General features: G+C 35.7%; 1 protein-coding gene across 1 annotated transcript; it reads left to right on the top strand.

Moving 5' to 3' along the window:
• The first annotated feature begins 349 nt into the window (after nt 1-349).
• On the top strand, nt 350-13,232 carry CUNH3orf38 (chromosome unknown C3orf38 homolog). The gene is made up of 4 exons (XM_026520372.4): nt 350-436; nt 550-1,192; nt 3,752-3,990; nt 5,689-13,232. Exons 1-4 carry the CDS (start codon nt 350-352, stop codon nt 6,367-6,369), a joined length of 1,650 nt encoding a protein of 549 aa, XP_026376157.2. The 3' UTR covers nt 6,370-13,232.
• Nucleotides 13,233-19,818: the final 6,586 nt, after the last annotated feature.

Raw genomic sequence — 19,818 nt, 5'->3', positions numbered from 1 at the left:
AAATATGCCTAAAATGTGGAAGAGGCTAAAAGGCAAGTGACAATGTGTTTAAGTCTGATTCCTCATCGTACTCGGTCGAGCAGAGCATGACATTCCCATTGGTGAATACGAGTTGCTGCCACACGAACAGTAGCAGCTAACATGCACTGACTTCTTTCTGGGTGCCAGGCACTGTCCTTCACCCCGCCCCCGCAACCCTATGAGGTACTTAACTTTACTAGGTCCATTTCGAGATAGGAAACTGAGGGACAAAAACGCTAAAAAGCATGTCCACGGTCACAGTTAGCGACTGGGGGAGTAAAGCCCTGGTGATCTGGCTTCCAGAGTCCCCAACCCTAAATTGCTCGCGATGCAGCATCGTCTAAAACCAAGCCGGCGAGGACCGGGATGCAAGCTTAACAGCCGATCCCAAATTGTTAGAGACGAAAGCAAGAAGGTATGGCATAGGATAGGTGACTTTTTTTTTTTTTAACTTTTCATAGTCTAATGCTGATTAAATCAGAATTATTTTAACACTGTACTACGTAATTTAAGAATATCAAACTACAGGTGCACCCAACTCAGAACTGGCCGCAGACGACGTTCAAGCGCTCCCGGGGGTCAGGCCCACGGGCGGGGAGAAGACGCCTCCATTGGCCGGCCCCGCGGCATCACGGGAGCTTGCTGTGCGCAGGGACCGCCACCCGCTTTCCACGCACCTGCACCTGCGCAGCCCTCCCAGGCGCATTTTTGGAGGCTGGACTCCTGAGACTTCAGGGCTTCGCTTTCCGGAACCAGGTCCTTTATGAAGATCGCTGTTCTCGGTGCAAACGCGGTTACGTCCCTAAAGTGAGATCCGTCGGATTCCCCTCCGTCCTGTCCAGCCCGGAACGACAAGTCGGGGCACCGTATTTCCTGATTGACCTTGTTGGCAATCACTTCCGCCCAGGGGTTTGGAATACCCGAGGCCCTTTGGCGGCGAACAACAGACAAGGCACTTCCGGTGTATGTTGCCAAGGCGGCGGCCTGGTGGGCCTGAAGGGACGACGTTACTGTCGTCCTCTCCCCCCCCTTTTGGGGGTCGAGATGTCGGGGCTCAGCTATCCAGAGATGGAGGGCTGTCGTAACCTGCTCGGCCTACTAGACAACGATGATATCATGGCCCTGTGCGACACCATCACCAACCGCCTGGTGCAGCCTGAGGACCGCCAAGGTAAGTGTTGACTTTTCTCCCCAAGAGCGGACGCCCCTCGCAAAGCCTCACTCGGGCCCCAGGTTGCCAGAACGTAGGAGCAGAGGAAGTGCGAGACCTCGCCCCGCAACGGGGCCCGACGGTACTGGGAACTCTGGAGAGCCCCGGCCGCCGCCGCTCCGCACCCTGGGAGCCACCGCGCACCCTCAGGCAGCCCTGAAGCGCCAGATCCCCGGGGGAGGTAGTGGCACTGGAAAGCTGGATGTATGGGCAAATGCTTAGTTTTTCGAGAATTTAGAGTACGTGAATAGTCTTTACAGAATTTCCGGGGAGCCGGGGTGTTTCTCATTTTCAGTTTCGGCTGAGCTGAGGAGCCAGCTGCTGCTCGGGTTTTTTTCTTCTGGCTTCGGAGAGGGTATCATAAACACTTTTCAGCCTTGTAGGTAAAACAACTACCTACTAATAAGAAAGTAGGTAGTTTGAATCCATGTCTCTTTTCGGATCTAATTTTTTTCTGAGATGATTTTTGTGTAGTAGGAATACATTACTTTCAGAGCCAAATAAACATTTCGGTAGAGTAGATTTAAAGGGTTATTAATATTCAGCCTGATTGTAGCTGCTCCGTATAAAAATGTAATCAAGAAGCCTATGTGTTTATTTCACTTGGCATATCATCTGGACAGTCTTACTTTAAATTTGCCGAATTTTACTTTAAAATGTGAAAACTCCAGATTCCTGTGTTATCATGACTTAAATAACTACAAACGCATAATCTGTTATTTCTCTGCTTTTAAATTGGATTTACATTTTTGCCACTTAAGAAAATCGTTCATTTGAAACTTCAAACTTTAATGTTTCTTCAAACATTAAAGAAAAAATTCCTAAGAATTTAGAATTTAAATAGTTTTAGACTGAATATAGTTCTTAAGCATTTATATATTTCACATGCTAATCACCACCTAACAGTCCTTGTGAGTGTAAGTTTAAAATTGTAATAGATAAAAATGTTGGATTTAATTGCTGGTGGGTCTAAAAGCAAATAAAAAGAAACTTCCCTACACAGAAATGTTAAATGATTTGGAGAGATACTTCTCAGAGAGAAAGAAAATAAGTAATAAGCATATGAAAAGATAACCTCTTTGTTTATTTATTATGAAAAGATAATCTCTTTAAAAAGCAATGAAATGGAAACCAAAACACACAGTGGTTTTCCTATCTACCAGGTGGGCAAAAAACTAAACGTGGTGATCATGCAAAGCAGCTCTGTAATGTCAATAATTTGACAATTATTGAAGGAGTGTAGATTAGAACTTTGGAAAACAAGTTTGACATCATCTCCTAAATGGAATTATTTGCTTACTTCTGGGCTCATATTCTGGACCTGCGCTTTTCAAACTTGAATGTGCCTGTGAATCAGTCCCTCAGGGATCTTCTGGAAACGTAGATTCTGATTCAGTAGTTTTGGTGTGAGCCCAGAAATTCAGCATTTCTAACAAGCTCCCATGTGATCCTCATGCTGCTTGCCCTTCTGTGCACTGGGAGACATTTATGAAAATGTTCAAAGTGATGGTGTTTATAATTGGACACACCCAGTAAAAATCTAAACAGAAGGATAGATACTTTGTGATGTAGTCATTTAATTTACTGTGGTACAGTTAAATGAATTAACAGTGAAAAAATTATCTAGAGCTACATATATCCACAGATCAATGTCAGAAACATTAAGTGAAAAGCTGAGTATGAAAGACACTATATATATGTATATGGATTGGATTTATAGAGTGTTTAAAAAAACCAAACTGTATTGTTTAGGAGTTCATTGTTACACTGTACAACTATAAACAAAAGCAAGGGAATGATAAACAACGTTTAGGATAGCAGCTACCTCTAAGGTGGGTGAGTAGGGAGGGAATAGTATTAAGTAGGGAGGGTTAAAATGAGGACCTCAAAGATACTAGTAATATCTTATGTCTTAAGCTATGTGGTGTGTACACAGGAGTTCATTTCTTTACTATTCTGTATTCTTCATGTTAAAAAAATAATCTTTGATATGTTGTTTAATATAACATTTTTTAAACTAAAAAAGTACAATTCTTAGTTCTGCCACTTCTTAGAAGCATAATTGTTGATACCTCATACATCCTTATATTTCATTGTCTATAAAGTAAGGAGTTTAAAAGTCCTTGCACATCTAAAATACTGTAATTTTACCTCTGTTAGGGATTATAAATGAATTTAGGTCCATTGTCCTTCTTAGAAAAAAAATTTTTTCTCTGGCTCAAATTTTTTTCTTAAAACGTGTCATTCTTTAAAAGAAAATGCAAAACTTTTACTGTCTTATGAGAAGTGAAAGAAAGAGGTAAGTAAGTTTAGGTAGGGAAGTTTAAAACATAAAGAAAAATTTTTTTAAACCCAAAATCTGACAACCCACTTCCTGGTTTTTAAAAATTACCATCTCATGCAAAAGGAGTAATGCCATGACAAGAATTTATAAATGTTATTTGATAGGGTTTCTGCTGACCCTGGACAGATTTACAAGTGACTTATGATTTTCTACTAATCTTTATAATTTCCTTCTAGATGCTATTCGTGCAATATTAATGTACAGTCAAAGTGTAGAAGAACTTTTGAGGCGTAAGAAAGTCCACCGAGAAGTCATATTTAAGTACTTGGCAACACAGGGGGTTATTGTACCTCCAGCTACTGAAAAGCACAATCTTATTCAGCATGCAAAGGATTACTGGAAAAAGCAGTTACATCTGAAACTGAAGGAAACACCAGAGCCAGTTAAGACAGAGGACGTTAGACTATTTCAACAGGTAAAATAGATCTTATAGTAACACCCTAAATCATAGTTCTGTCTAAACTCTTTAGATAATTCTAGATCTGTGGAAACACGGCTAATAATATTTTGGCTTTTATAATTTAGCTTTACTCCATATCCTTTGCATCCTAAGGGAAGACCAGTAAAGCACCTAAAAGAAAGAAAATATCTTTGACGTTTAATAATGTAAATAAAATGCTGTATTGATTTGTGAGGAAAAGACTGTTTTTATCACTTTATCAAACGAGTACTATTGGATTTGTAAAGAGAGTGGATAGACTGCAGGATCAATTTAATGTTAATTTAGCTTCTAGTTCTCTGTAATATTCTTGTCCACTTAAAAAGAATGCTGTTGTAAGCCCTGTCTCATTTTGAAGACTTTCTTGGTATTAAATTGGTGTTAAATTGTAAAAATTCCATGAGAGAAACTTTAATAATTTTTACATTAGATTTTTTTTTTTAAGCTAGAAAAAATCCTCTTGTAATAATTTCCTCCAGCTGACATTGTCTGTTCCTATTTCTTTGTAGCCACTGGACATTTTAGATATTGTGTGAATATTTAAATGTTGATTTATGAACTTTAGGTAATTTGCAAATTTTATTTTTTTATTTTTTAAGTAAAGCACAGAAAGACACCCCCCTTTCCAAATCAAACATATAGCTTAATAAATGTCCATAAGGCAAAAACATTTGTAATGACCACGCTGGTTAGGAAACAGAAATTTGCCACCCACTCCAGAAGCCCCTTCCATGAATTTGCATATTTTAAACTACATACTTTGAATTAGTGAGGTTTTTCAGTGAGAGGCATTTGCTTTCACATTGGGAAACGCTCTTCTAAGAACTTTTTTAATGTGCTAAAGAGAATGTTGACTCTGAAATCACACAGATGTGGTTTCAAACAGGGTCTGCCGTATGCTAGGTGTGAACTTGAGCAAGTCACTTGACTTTACTGAGCCCTGTTTACTTTCACAGGCATAATAATGATAGTATCTATGTCATTAGCTTGTGAAAATAGAAGGAAATAGTCCATAAGTGCCAAACACAGAGCCAAACACATTCAATCATGGGTGCTCTGTCAATAAAAGATTTCTTACCATCAAAATGAGGTTCTGTACTCTGGAATAGTCACATCTGTTCACATAGATGAATAAAATAGAAGCTTATCAGGTATATTTTTGTAATAACATTTCCCTTTGTAAAAAAGAAAAATAACAGTATAAAATTAATGCCAATCATAAGTAATGTATTTCAGTCGTATTAGAACTCTGTTTAAAGATAGTAAAAAATGCTTATTTGTTGCCAGCTTTATTTTAGTATAGTTTATATGCAACAAAGTGTATCCATTTAAAGCATATAGTATGAAGGTTTTGACAGACATTGTGAAACCACTGCCACAATCGAGAAATACTTACATAAATCACTGTTGACTGTTCATGCTGATAATTTTAAGAGACTTTGTTAAACCTTAATTTCTTTGCTGAATTTTCCGATGTTTAAGCTGGGAAATTCTAAAATGATTTTTACCCTTTTTGGAAAAACAGTTTGCTTGATGGGTTCAGTGAGTTAACTTGTAGTTCATTTAGCTTCTTCTGTACTCAGTATATGAAAACTTAGCTCTCAACAGACTAGATAGAAAAAAGATATGAGAACTGATATTGGTTATATTTTATATTTTATTTATCTTAATCAGCAGGAAAAAGAAGATAAAAAAGCTGAAAAAGTTGATTTTCGTCGATTAGGAGAAGAATTCTGTCACTGGTTCTTTGAACTTCTTAATTCTCAGAATCCTTTTCTGGGACCACCTCAAGATGAGTGGGGGCCACAGCACTTCTGGCACGATGTCAAGCTTAGGTTTTATTACAACACCTCTGAACAAAATGTGATAGACTACTATGGAGCAGAAATTGTGAGCCTTCGTCTGCTGTCACTAGTGAAAGAAGAGTATCTTTTTCTCAGTCCCAACCTAGATTCCCATGGACTGAAATGTGCCTCTTCTCCCCATGGTCTGGTTATGGTTGGAGTTGCTGGGACTGTCCACCGAGGGAACACTTGTTTGGGCATTTTTGAACAAATTTTTGGACTCATACGCTGCCCTTTTGTGGAAAATACGTGGAAAATCAAATTTATCAACCTGAGAATTATTGGAGAGGGGTCTCTTGCCCCTGGAACATTAACAAAACCAGCTATTACATTTGAACCTAGTGATCTAGAGGCCTTTTATAATGTAATTACTTTATGTGGTACCAACGAAGTACAACTTAATGTAAGGCAGGCATTGGATAGTGGAACTGGAGACCAAGCTTTATGCAGTGGAGATGAGGCATTGTTGAACAAAAGAGAACTGAGTTTACCCAACCCTCTAAAGCACTGAACATTGTATGTCAGTCTGAAAAACCTTCTATACAGAAACTCTTCCAAATGTCACATCAGTAATGTCTAAGTGATTTCAGGTGCGAGGATTGACATATTTTAGTTGAAATATCTTTCTTGACAATAGACTAACATATTATTGAATACTTGCCTCTTTCTACCTGAGTTGCAGCAAATGTTCTGAGAGCTAATGCAGTTCATCAAATAAATCCCACCTTAGATGGTATAACTAATGGTGTGCCTTAGAAACCAGGTAATATTTTCATTTTACTTAGTGAATATTCTGCTAATATCTGTACTTTTCACGTGGGAAAGGTTTAATGTAAACTCAAAGTTATCACTTTAGAAAACTTGAGTGACAGTCTCACGCAAAAAGTCCAATAATTTAGCAGGTGGAGAAAAATTTACTTTGCCTTTTTAAAATTTGAGGATTTTCAAAGTTCGTCCAAGCTAAATATCTTAAAATTTGTAACATTTTCTGAACTCTTTTGGGCAGTGATAAGTGCTATTCTCAAAACAGACCTTATTCTTATCTAAGGCTTCAGCTAACAGTTTTATAGAACATTTATTATAATACCATATAAAGGAAACATACTGTTGAAATTTTTTAAAAGGTGTGCCCAGTTCTAACTTAAATGAATTACTATTTTCCTCTTGATCGATCTTGGTGACCAAAAAAAACCCCACCACACACACACACGCAAATTTATAAGGTGGGCATATCTATATACATATATATAGATATACTCCCACATCATAAATTAAAATTATTAGTATTTTTCACCTCTGAATTGTTCTAGTAGGTTTGAATTACAAGGATAAGTTGCCAGATTAATTACATAGTTGCTTTAGGGTTTAAATTCTTCATCACTTGGCAACTACTTGCTGATCTTGGATTTAGTTAGTAATTTTAATTTACAAAAATGCCATATGGAAAAAATTCAGCTGGGAATTGTGATGATATGTTGTACATGTTAATTTTTTACCTTTAACTCTTCTCGTGAACATTTAGAATAACAAGAATTTTGAAAGCAGGAGGAAAAAATTCACCTTTTTTGTTTTTTTAATGCCATGCCTTTTATGAGGAGTACAAATTGATACATCCTAAAATAAGAACTTAATAAAGGAGGGAAATTCCTACTGTCTGCTATAAGAATAGTATATTGTTTAGATTTAAAGCCAGGTTATCATTTTCTTCTTTCAGTATAGAGTATCATTATAACATATACTCAATAAATATCCTAAGTAAAGGATAAAATTAAAAACTATTCCCATCTGTTTTCTTTGTGGTATTGATAATGAGTAATGTAGAAGTATTACTACAGATGCTCAGGGTGAGCAGAAGTTGCTTCTAGCTACCTTCAGTATTGACTTTTTGAATTCGAGTTTGCTCAGTCAAGTCAGGCTGCAATCTTTGCATGTTCTTTTAATCAATGTTAGAAATTTGAAATCTTCCTGATAGGCTCTCTCGAGAATTGGAACTATGTTTTATTTTCTGTGAATCCCCACAGTTGGGCAACACAGTAGGACCTAATGTTTAACTGAAGGGGTGAAAAAATGAGCAAAAGAAGTTTACATACTGTATAAAAGACTTTTCTGCATCTAGGTTTTCTTTGGTTCTTATCGGTGATGGGTTGTTTCTTTCTTTTTTTTTTTTTTTATCATTTCATCTGTTTGAATTTCATATGTGGATACACAGAAACTTTTAGGCTCCAAGCTAACAGATATAACCTTCTTTAAAATTTTACTAAATTTAAAAAGCCCAGGGGTCAGAATGGGATAAAGTGAAAGGCTGCAACCATTATAGGGAGGGGTAGGATTTTCTATTCAGAGAAAGAAGATCTGGAGGAATTGAAATTTATTCACGAAGTTTAAAGCTTGGTCAGGTCTTTGAGAATGTCCAGAAGCACCCTGCAGATTGAACTCTGCTTTTGCTACCATCCCTTTGTTTTGTATATGTTAGAGAATGGCAGAGACCCCAGCTTTAGATGTCTTTTGCTTCATTTCACCCTCAGCTGGTATTTTGAAAGTTGTTGGAGTCAAGTAGTAAAGAATACAACCCTACACATAATTCATAGTGATTGAATGGTCAAACCAGAGGGGCAGTTGGGCTTTATTTACTGTAGACTGATCTGTGATAGCCTAATAATAGGGCATACACGAAGTATCTGTTCTTGTTAAAATAAAAAAAAAAAATTTAAGAGTTACATTGGGATGTTTTATTAGTATCTAGAATGCCAAAAACACATTTCATGAGTCTTATTAGCTAAAATACCAAATAATAGGAAAAAAGCCATCTCTGTTTCATGAAATTAACTTGCAAACGGCCAACATAGGAAAACTTCATTCCTGTGTTCTCAGGTAATATTCTTAAGCTAAAGGAAGGCTAGTTACCCAGTGCCAGTAAGAAATTGTAATTGCACCAGAAAAGGATTTAAAGAATAGTGGTTTAATTTAAAAAATCAGCAATTTTGTGTTTTGACAAAATGGCACCCATGGCTAAGTAGATGATAAACATGAACAAAAACCATCCTCTAATGTTTTTATTAGTATCTACATTCACAAATTTAGATGCCCTTTTCTTCACTGGTTCTTAATTTGGGCTGTGGGGAGTGATCATGGATCCTTTGAAAAATGAGAGCTATGTTCTTTTCCCCATGAAAAAAATGTGTTTGCATATAGTGTTACAGTATTTGCATTATTTCAGTGAGTTTATGGACTTCCCTAAAGCACATCTGTGACTCATAAGGATTCTTATACTTCATGTTAAAATCTGGCCATAATAGTTATATTTCCCCCAAACTACTCTTTGATACTAAAATTATTTTTAGGAAATTTTGTGCCCTTGCTTGAGTCCCTAAACTAGAGGACTTAATCTTCCTTATGAATGAAAGGATAATCTCTAGGAAATCTGTTAGTTTATGATAGTAACTGTTTGTGGATTTTGTTTTTCAAAAGACATCAGATACTAAGACAAAACCTACTGAAATACTGTTAAAGTGAAACAAAAATATTCAGAATTCATTTTATTTTGGCAAGATAAATTTAGAGAGAAAAATCTGAAAAGAAAAAGTATTAAAAAAAATTCTCAGCATGCGTGGGTGGCTCAGTCGGTTAAGCATCTGCCTTCTGCTCAGGTCAGGATCCCAGGATCCCAGAATCCGCGCGCCCCCTGCACACACACACACACACACACACACACACACCCTGCCCTCTCCCTTGTTCTCTCAGACAAATAAGTAAAATCTTTAAAAAAAAAAATTCTCTTGATCTTTACAAAAACTTTATCCTAAGATGTTTATTTATTAATGATTGTACACTGCTAATTTCAATGAAGGATTTTTAACATAGGATCATATACATGCCATACATCTGAAGGGCATGTATATGTGATCTCACACCATTCCCTCTCACCTCCCCTCACCCCCACCCAGTTTATAACGATTGTGTATACTCAAGTTTGAATGCAGATAGCACAACTAAACTGCAAGTGCTGGGAAGTAAGACTATGGATCTGGGTTCTCTTCAAGTTTATTTGGCATATTTTTATGGAGCATCTACAATTTAAGTCACTGAATCAAGCACAAGGTAAAATAATACATCAGTAGGTTACTTACCTACCTAAATTTCCTCTGTTAAGTTTCAGTTTCCTCGTTTAGATGTCTTAAGATGAGAACTACTTTAGGCCCTTTTTTTTTAGGATGTGGTTATATCTTTTTGTATGGGTCAGGAAAAAAGAACAAATGAAATTTTAGATAGCTGTGTGGCCCTAGCTATGCCACACTGATCATATCAATCAGAATATAAGATATTTTGACAGACCACTTTATTTAGAGTTGGAAGGAAAATATTTTCGAAATGTATTAGACCACACTAAATCTTTTTAGCCTTTTTTTTTTTTTCTGGTTTGAACCTTTCCAGTAGTCCTTCAGTAAAACATTAATATTAAAATGGAGTATTATTTACTGTGAGATAGAATGTACCCCCAGATATTAAACCATAAACTCCAGAAATGTGTTAGTCATGAAATGTTAATAGAATTACTGGCCTAGAATTTGGTACCTCCTAATTTCTATTCCTAGTACTGCCCAGTATTTCCCTTCATAGTCATTTAGTGAGGGTTCTTTGGTTAGCAGTTTTCATCTTCAGTTTTTAGATACCCTAAATCTCAAGTATGAAATTAGTTACTTTTGAATTGATGAATTTAAGAATTGAAAGAATCCCCTGCTGCACACTGCCAGCTGTGTTACTTATCTGACATTTTCTGAACAAAAAAATCAGTAACTACTTAGGAAAGCCTTTTCTCTTGAAGCATTTAGTTTCACAAATTTGTATTAATCTTTTCATCTTTTAAAATACTGATGGTTAGTATTACATTTAATTGTTCTCAGATTGTTACAGGTAAGTTACTACTCCCTCTCTAAATAGATGGTAAATTACTAGAACTGGTGATTCTTTTCTAAAAGAATTTTTTTTAAATTGTAGTATAATTAGCATACAGTGTTACATTAGTTTCGGATGTACAATATAATGATTCGACAATTCTATACATTACTCGGTGCTCATCACGATAAGTGTACTCTTAATCCCGTTCACCTATTTCACCCATCCAGTGTTTGATGAATCCTTTTGACTGTCTTCAGTATGAATGTCATTTGCTGGCTCTGATTTCCAAAGCAAAGATGGCTTTAATCTCTATTGTTTATCTAAATACAGAGTAGGAGTGTTAGTGCATGCGGTATCCTCTTGTAATTATACTTCTTAAGTTGCTTGGTGATTTGAAATCACTTGAAAAGATATAGAATGCTCTTGTATGATATTATAATTGAAGTAATTGGGATATGTAAAAATATATGTAAAAATTTACATGAAATTTCTTGAACTCAGTGTCTCATCACAATCACTAGTCCTGTTCCCTTCCTGTTGTACTTTCAGCCTCAGAAATAGTCTTTCCCACATTTAATTTCTTGCCATGTCTAGATGCAACATATCTACAGTATTGCTTTCTGTTTCAGCTGCTGCTATAATTAGAATTTCTTTACCTAAACATTGACTTAATTTATTTCTTTGCTTTAATATTTTTAATATATTTATAACATTAAAATTTCCTTAAAGTATAGCTTTCATCATATCTTCCATGCTCAGAACTTTCAGTGGTATTGCAGTACCTCCAAAATAAAGTCCAGATTTTATAATTTGGTTTTCATCACCATCTAGGTTTGATTTCACTCATTTTCATGCATTGTTTGGTCCAGCCAACATCTGCTGTTAAGTAGTCTTAGTATTTGTCCTGTGCTTACTTAGCCCTCAGCTTTTACTGGCAAGTATAGATAGTCCCTGACTTAGAGTGGTTCGACTTAGGATTTTTCAACTTTACAAAGGCATGAAATTGAAATGCATTCGGTAAAAACCATACTTGTTGTTGTTGTTGTTGTTGTTGTTTTATCTCTCTACACCCCATGTGGGGCTGGAACTCACAACCCCAAGATCAGGAGTCACGTGCTCCGGCTGAGCCAGCCAGGCGCCCCAGTAAAAGCCATACTTTGAATTTTGGTCTTTTCCCAGGCTAGTGAAAGGGGGGACAATACTCTCTTGGTGCTGGGCAGCAGCAGGTTGTCCCATGTCCCAGTCAGCCATGCAGTCACAAGGGTAAACAAGGATGAACAACCAGTATACTTACTACAATCATTTGGTATCCATATGGTCATTCTGTTTTTCACTTTCCTTACAGTATTCAGTAAGTTACATGAGATATCAACACCTTATTTATTATAAAATAGGTTTTGTATTAGATGATTTGCCTACTGTAAGCTAATGTAAGTGTTCTGAACACATTTAAGGTAGGCTAGGCAAAGATAAGGTTTCAATAGGTCCTAACCTAGTAAGTGCATTTTCAACCTAATGATATTTTCAACTTCTGTTGGTTTTATTGGGATGTAACCCCATCATAAGTCAAGGTAGGTCTGTATACAAAGTAGTGAAATTTAATATTTTTGTTGTTGCAGACAGTCTGGTAATATACTATAGAATTAAAAGGGCTATGATTGAAATGGTTTAAAAACTGGAAATTTCTTTAAGTCAAGCATTTTTTCTCTGGAGGTGTTTTGTATATATCATCTGTCTAAAATTTTCCCTAGATTTTTGCATGGCTGCTTAATTTTTATCTTTTAGGATTTGTCTTAAATGTTTCCTCCTAAGTGGACCTCGTTGTTAATATTTATCAGAGCACCTGTTTATTTCAGTCCTAGCACTTTAAATATTAATTTACTAACTTGTTAATCTCCCCCACTAGATTTTAAACTGAGAGCAGAGACTAGCTGTTTGGCTTACATTTTTTTCCATTGCTTTGCACAGAGGCTAGGTATTCAAATCAATATTTATTAAAGATATAAGTGAGGGAACAAATGATACTTTTTTCAGAGGCTTTTATATTCTTAGCCCTTTACCTGTCTGCTAAAGACAATGCCTAGCATATGTATTAGGTGCTCAATAAATATTAGTTTAATGAGTAAAGCTGAAGTTATCTTCCTGAATAATGATATATGAGCTCTAATACAATCAACAATAATCTGGTAGATAGAATTATTAAAGTTTTATTATGCTTTTGTAAAAGACAAACTGAGGCCCCAAAAGTTAAGTAATGTGCTGAAGTTCACACGATTTTGTTGTGGGGATTTTTTTCCTGTTTTTTTTTGTTTTTGTTTTGGGGGAGGAGGATGATTTAATTTTTAAACTACAAAGCCTGTTTTTTTTCTTGCACTTTATTTCTAGTCTGACTACTACTACCTTATTTTGAAAGAATTTAAACTCTAATTCTCCTTTTCTTCACATGTAAAAATAAACAATTAGATGATTTCTAAACTATTTTGAAGTTACATGGTTTTGTGAGTGTGTGCTTTCTTAGCAACTCAAGAATGTTTTAAAGGAATTTGTAGTTCATTGAAGTTGAATTATTTTGCTTCCTCATAAATTATGCTAATTGAAAAACACTCTTTATTCTTCGTTTTTTCTAACAAATGTACATTTATAAATATATGTGTATAGTGTGTGTATTTCTATTTACAGAGGGAAAAACAAGAGGATAAAAATATTACACGTCATTTCTAAAAAAAAACTATGAAGCCTTTAAAATAGTTTCCTATTTTCTAATCACTAGAGTTGCTGAAGTTGTTTGAACTGTTGTGTAAAACTTTTTTGCTTTGTTACATATATTCAAAATATATTTTCATGTTTTAGTTGAAAAGTGCAGAGTGGTTGACAGAAGGCCAAATTATAGACTGCTAGTAACCTGTGGTAAAAATTTAGATGTTAATAAAATAAGTACTGGATAGATGATTCCTTCAAAGAGACGGCATAATAAGAGTTAACATACGTTTAAGAGTGACATTGGAGACGAGTGGCAGATTGAGAATAGGATTTTTCAGTAAGAAGCATGGCCCTGGGTGGGTGTTGCTCATAAGGTCATTAAAAGTTATTCTGCGAAGTTTAATGGAAAATACTTAGCAAAGACCAAAGGTTTTACTCTACTGACTGCACTGACTGAAGTAGATTAGTTTTACAGTAGAACGAGTTTACAGAAACAAGATAGCAATAGAAAAGCATGTCAGGGGCTTTAATGCTGAAACTAGTAGTAGAACAGTCATAGAATTGAACTCATAGGAGCGAAGAGAATTGCAGAATAAGCCATAATTTTGATTCTAAAAACAACCTTAAGCTAGAGCAAGAGTTTAGGACTCAGAAAAAAGTAGATTTTAAATAATGTGTCAGTATTTTCTTTTAAACAGTCTTCTCTCAATTTGGTAACCCCTTATCAAGCACTTACTATGTACCAGGTACCTTAATAGAAGACACTTGGTACTTAAAATATTTGCTCTAGTTTCTTAATGCTTTTCTCACTTTGTTTAACTTGCATCAAGTAACATTTACTGTTTAATAAAAGTTTATTTTATTAGAAAGTGCTTTTCGCTGATCTCCCATTGATGCCCTACTTACTACTTTAACCATTGCCATCTTTTGGTCCTTAACTTTGAATTGTAGGTAAAGCCCTAACCTTTGGATTAGAACAATGCCCCAAAAGGATGGTGATCTTTGGTAACTAGTTTGGCAGTTTCAGAGGGGGAAAAAATGCACTGAAACATTTTTTTTCCATATCATATTTTGGAAATTTTATGCACATAATTCACATATTTAGCAAGTTTTATAGGTAAATTAAAATCTCAGTTTTTGATAGTGTTATGTTCTTAGTGTATAATCAGTAGATGCATATATAATAACACAGACTATGTTGGTCAGTTTATCACAGCCAACATGAAGTCAACAGTGTTTCTTTTTTTTTTTTAACAGTGTTTATTTTCACTAATGTACTTCCCTGTGAATTTTAATGCTTGTTAAATTTGCATTTTGTGGTTGTTACTCTTATCTCTGATTCCCAAAATGACTCATTGAAAAGTGATGAAAATAGTAACAAATACTGTAATGTCATAATGTGAATGCAGAATTAGAATCTGTGCTGTGCAAGAGATTCTGTGAGAGTGATGTTTTTAAATTTTCAGCTGAACTATATATAAAGAAGGACAATTATGAATATCTGAAATTTGGCCTGCAGTCCATTCACCCCTGGTTAATAGTACATGGGCCAAATATTTGCATCACCATCAAAAGTCACATTTTTTTGAAGTGCATTGATTTCTCTGGTAAATGAATTTGGGTGATTTTATTTTTCCTGAACAGTGTAAAATAACATCCCAGTTTAAAATTTGTCATTCAAGATGAAGAGTTCAGAAATACAGAAGTATTATTCAGAGTTGCATTTCTTAAAATGAAAATGAGTTTTTGTCCCAGACACCTGGCATACACAGCCCACTCAGTGCTTGGTGGCAGAAAGCCAGCTTACCTTAGATTGTCACCAGAGTTCCTCCTTAATAGGGTCCTGTCTTAGACCTGTCACTTGGACACCAAACCATATTTTAACATCTCTTAATGATTATATCCATTTTTCTGATTTTTTTCTGCATCATGTCATTGGATATAATCCTCCGAAATAATGCACTTGGTTTACTGCTAGCCTCTGACAACCGTAAAATAGTCGTCCACTGTGGGTCTGAACTTGGAGTCTCAGTTCAAATATCAAACAAATCTAACAGGAAGTAATTTTTAAAAAGGCATTGTTGCTGAGTAGCTGGTAAAAACAGTCTCAACATTAATAAATATAATCAGATTACAGAACAAGCTATTGGAAAAATTCTGCCAAAAGGAAGATCATATAATTCAGTGACAACATGGAAGAGCAACTGCCATCATGTGTTTAGAGGATATTGTATTTTGCAGACAGAACCGCTGATGTGCAGTGTCTGATTCATTTGGCATGTATGTGTATTTCATGTAAGAGTGAGAAGTCCCTAGCAACTTCTTGTCCTATTCATCCCTGAAAACTCATCAATATAGAAAACAAGACTGCACTGGGCAATAAGCTTTGGTGGGAACTAGACAGGACGTAGTACGATTTTTAATGATGGAACGTACACTAGCTATTTGGGCAGCAATGAAGGTGTTAAATGAATAAGAGGGTTATAAAAAAGCCAATCAACTCTTTCCTTAAGAGAGCAGTTATCAACAATAAACCATCAATATGTTGATTCAGTGTTGAAAGAAGTAGAAAATACAGTCAAATTTTAACGCTTGAGTCTATCCTGTTCATAATGCTGTATGAAAAACTGAACAGGAAGTTGCAAAACTTTTTTCTTTCAATACTTCCTGTGTGAAGGAAAGGTATTCACATGATGTTTTGAGTTAAAAGCAGAAGTTAAAAACAGTTCTTTGAGACATCGTTAATGTCAGGAAAGGGCATTTCTTTGATTTTAGGTGCCTTGCTTAAGTGGCATATAAGTCTACCCACTGTCTTGAGAAGACACCCCTTCAGATTCATAATGTGAATTGTAATGGCAAGGAGATCAGATTATGTTAAGATTACACATCTTTTGCAAATGGCTCAGTTCTGAAGAGCTTCGTGCCCACCCCCACCACAATCTTATTTTCTTGGTTTACTGCAGAAACATGTTTTGGGACATATCTAAAACCACGTCCAAATACTGCAACATAACATGAAAGAATACTTTCCTGAATTGAATGCAAAGGACAGATGGGAAACCGCTTTAACACCATCTGCGGGTAGGTTTTTCTTTTGGTGACTCTAGGTGAGAAGATTATTGTGGTAGTATAAGACTAAAAAAGAATTTTATATGTGGATCAGTAAGAAAAACGAGTTTTTTAAATCACACACCTATTTTTGGAATACTAGCATAGTGACAAGCTTCCTCTTTCTATACAACCATAGGAATGTAGAACAGAATTGTGGGATAAGACTGCTAGGATATATATCATGGTTACGGAGTGTACCAATGTAGTGTACACATTGTACACCAAAAGTTTGTGCTGATCTGACTTTGCTGTTTTTTGTTTTTAAGCAGTAATCACCTTTTCACCCAAGCAATTTAACTGAAGTCATCACCTTGATTTTTTTTTTTTTTTTTTTTTTTAGCAGCCATTCAATGCCCTTATTTTCTGTCTTTTCCTAATCCTGGTATTCTGGCAATTTGTTAGAGATCATTCCACTATCTCCTTTTACTCTTCACCCAAATAAGGCTTAGGTTGGAAACATTTTCGGTACTGGAGTGAAAAAACTTGGAACTATTTTCTTTTGTTCACATTACATTTTCCAAAAAGACATGTCATTCATCAGTTGACGGTCTTTCAGAAGCATGTAGAGCACGGATATGTTTTTGCACAATATATTGGAGGGAGGCGAGATTTTCATCAAATGATTTTTATATTCTTTGTTATTTCTAGCCAAAATAAAGCTTTTATTGATTATCATAATTATTAAACGGGTAAATATGTCATTTCTACACTTAAATTCAGATGGCTTGCTGTGATGTCTTCATTTTATAGGTTAGTCTTTGTAAAGCTGGAACTGTTGAAGTTCTTGGATTTGCACATTAGGGAAGTCCCAACACTTGTACACAAGTGCCTCTAAAATACCTCTGGTCCCAGTTGCTTAACTTTACATAGTTTAACTTTAACCTGTAATAAATGTACCATGCCGATAAAGAAGTTCTCAAGATATATAAAATATAGTCAGCGGTATATATACCGCTCTTTCTTAAAAATACCACTCTTGAGGGGCGCCTGGGTGGCACAGCGGTTAAGCATCTGCCTTCGGCTCAGGGCGTGATCCCGGCATTATGGGATCGAGCCCCACATCAGGCTCCTCCGCTATGAGCCTGCTTCTTCCTCTCCCACTCCCCCTGCTTGTGTTCCCTCTCTCGCTGGCTGTCTCTATCTCTGTCGAATGAATAAATAAAATCTTAAAAAAAAAAAAATACCACTCTTGAATAACTAAGCAATAGCTAATTCTTTCAAGACTAAGTGAATTTGCATTACCAAACTTGTAAAGCCTGCCTAGAACTATGTAGATGAATGAACAGGTACCTTTTTTGCGTACATTTCATTTTCTAAGGTAAATTTGTTTTCATGGATAAACTTTTTTTTATTCACAAACTGTATTTTCCAAGGATTTTAATAAAATGTTTTTTTACAAGTTGTTCCATTTTGGAGTACCTACTTGAAATTATTGAATGTTAGTTCCATTTGAACATGTTTATTGGATTACATTTTACTAGAAACAAATTTGTGAAGGCCCAGGTAGCATGAGATGCTATTGCCAAACTACGTTGCCTTTCTTCATCATCCTTTCTTCCCCCATCACATATTTTCTTTTAAAATTAAGGAATCAAAGAGACTTCATCCTTCTTGTATTTCCATCTCGAATGCTGCTGCTCTTTTTTTAGATGGAAAGAAGCTTGCAATAGCGTCTTAAAGTGTAACATGGAATTTTAGTGACATCTTGTGGCTAAGGCTTTTCTCCGAGTCTGTCTGTGTCACAGAACCGGCTTTGTACTAGTGGACTTCCAACTGCAAAATATGTTCTTCCGAACATACCTGAAAGCTCAGAAACACTGAAGCTGGCTTGAAGACGTTTAAGGCAATCTGTTTCCTTATCCTCAATCTCCTGCCCTCTCAACACTAACCTGACTGTGGCTGAGGGTCTGAGCAGTAGACTTTCCCTTTTCTTCAACTTTTTTTTTTTTTTAAGGCTACCATTCTTTCACTTCACAAAAGGAAGATCTGTTTCTCAGCCCTCCTGAACCTCATTATGTTGCACTGCCCTATGGTATCAGAACCTCTGGGTCGTAAACACAGAGAATTTTGAATTATTCAGATAAGGAATAGGTATAGAGAAAGAGAATCACCACAATGATTATTCAACAAAAGTTTTGCAAGTCAGATGGTGCAAAAGTTGAAAGAAAAGACCCAGCTGGAGGCCCTGTGGAATTCAGGATCTACTGGACAGTTTTCAGTTTGCTCAGTGGTAGCTGGGTAATCAAAAATGTCAAATCTCAGATTTGATGTGGACCATAAGGTCTTTATGACCAAAAGTCTGAAAAACTTTGTTAATGCTGCCTAGTATTTGCTTGATATCATTACTTGTCACCTTTGATCCTGAAAAAGAGTTCTGGATTGATTCACTGGCAACAGTAAACTTGCCATTTAAATTTGATCAATAGCCCTATATCACCAAGGTCTTTGTCCGTGTCAAACCTGTGGCCACTCTGTATGCATGTTGTTTACTCTTTGTACAAAGATATATACTAGCGACTTGAAAAAGTTTTGCAAGTCAAGTGTCTATTAAACTTTCTTTAAAATTATTTGGTTTCAACAAAATTAAAAGGAAAACCAAATTAAGTTTTTGCGTGGTCATTTAGTAAAAGTAAATGTTGGCAATAAATCACTATCTGATTTTTTTCCTTTTGATATAAAATTTACATACACTAAAATGTGCAAATCTTACTCAGGAATATGTTCAAAATATTGGCTGATATTTTCATTCCTCTCTACTTGTTAATATGTTCATAATTTCTCATGCTTATATACTAAAAAAAAGGAAATAGAATTGAGGATGAACTCTGACTTAAACAAGCAGTAAACCCATCTCATTGAAGTGTGGGTCTCCAGTAAAATGTGTGAGTTAGTTGTGTTGTTTTGATCAATTTTATAACACTAAAAATTAAGGTAATTCAACCCAGAGAAATGTTAGTACTTGAAACATTGTAGGGAAATGAAAAAAAATTATGATCATATTTTTGTCGCATAGAAGTGTACAGTTATCATTAAGTCTTTAAGCACAAAATTATCGCATTGGGGTAAAATTCTGTGGGACAACTGGAATAAAGTACAAATCAGAGGAGTACAAGTAAAATTTCTTTTTTTTTTTAAGATTTTATTTATTTATTTGACAGAGAGAGAGACAGCCAGTGAGAGAGGGAACACAGGCAGGGGGAGTGGGAGAGGAAGAAGCAGGCTCCCAGCCGAGGAGCCTGATGTGGGGCTCGAT

Source organism: Ursus arctos, unplaced genomic scaffold (assembly GCF_023065955.2).
Source record: "Ursus arctos isolate Adak ecotype North America unplaced genomic scaffold, UrsArc2.0 scaffold_4, whole genome shotgun sequence".
Classification (NCBI taxonomy): domain Eukaryota; kingdom Metazoa; phylum Chordata; class Mammalia; order Carnivora; family Ursidae; genus Ursus; species Ursus arctos.
This window is presented reverse-complemented; position numbering and strand designations above follow the sequence as displayed.

Excerpts from the sequence above, each read along its gene's own strand:
- CUNH3orf38 (XM_026520372.4), top strand. The coding sequence starts at position 350 with ATGCAGCATCGTCTAAAACCAAGCCGGCGAGGACCGGGATGCAAGCTT. Across the intron at positions 437-549 it reads TTAGAGACGAAAGCAAGAAG|GTGCACCCAACTCAGAACTG; the intron begins GTATGGCATAGG and ends ATCAAACTACAG. Across the intron at positions 3,991-5,688 it reads ACGTTAGACTATTTCAACAG|CAGGAAAAAGAAGATAAAAA; the intron begins GTAAAATAGATC and ends TATCTTAATCAG.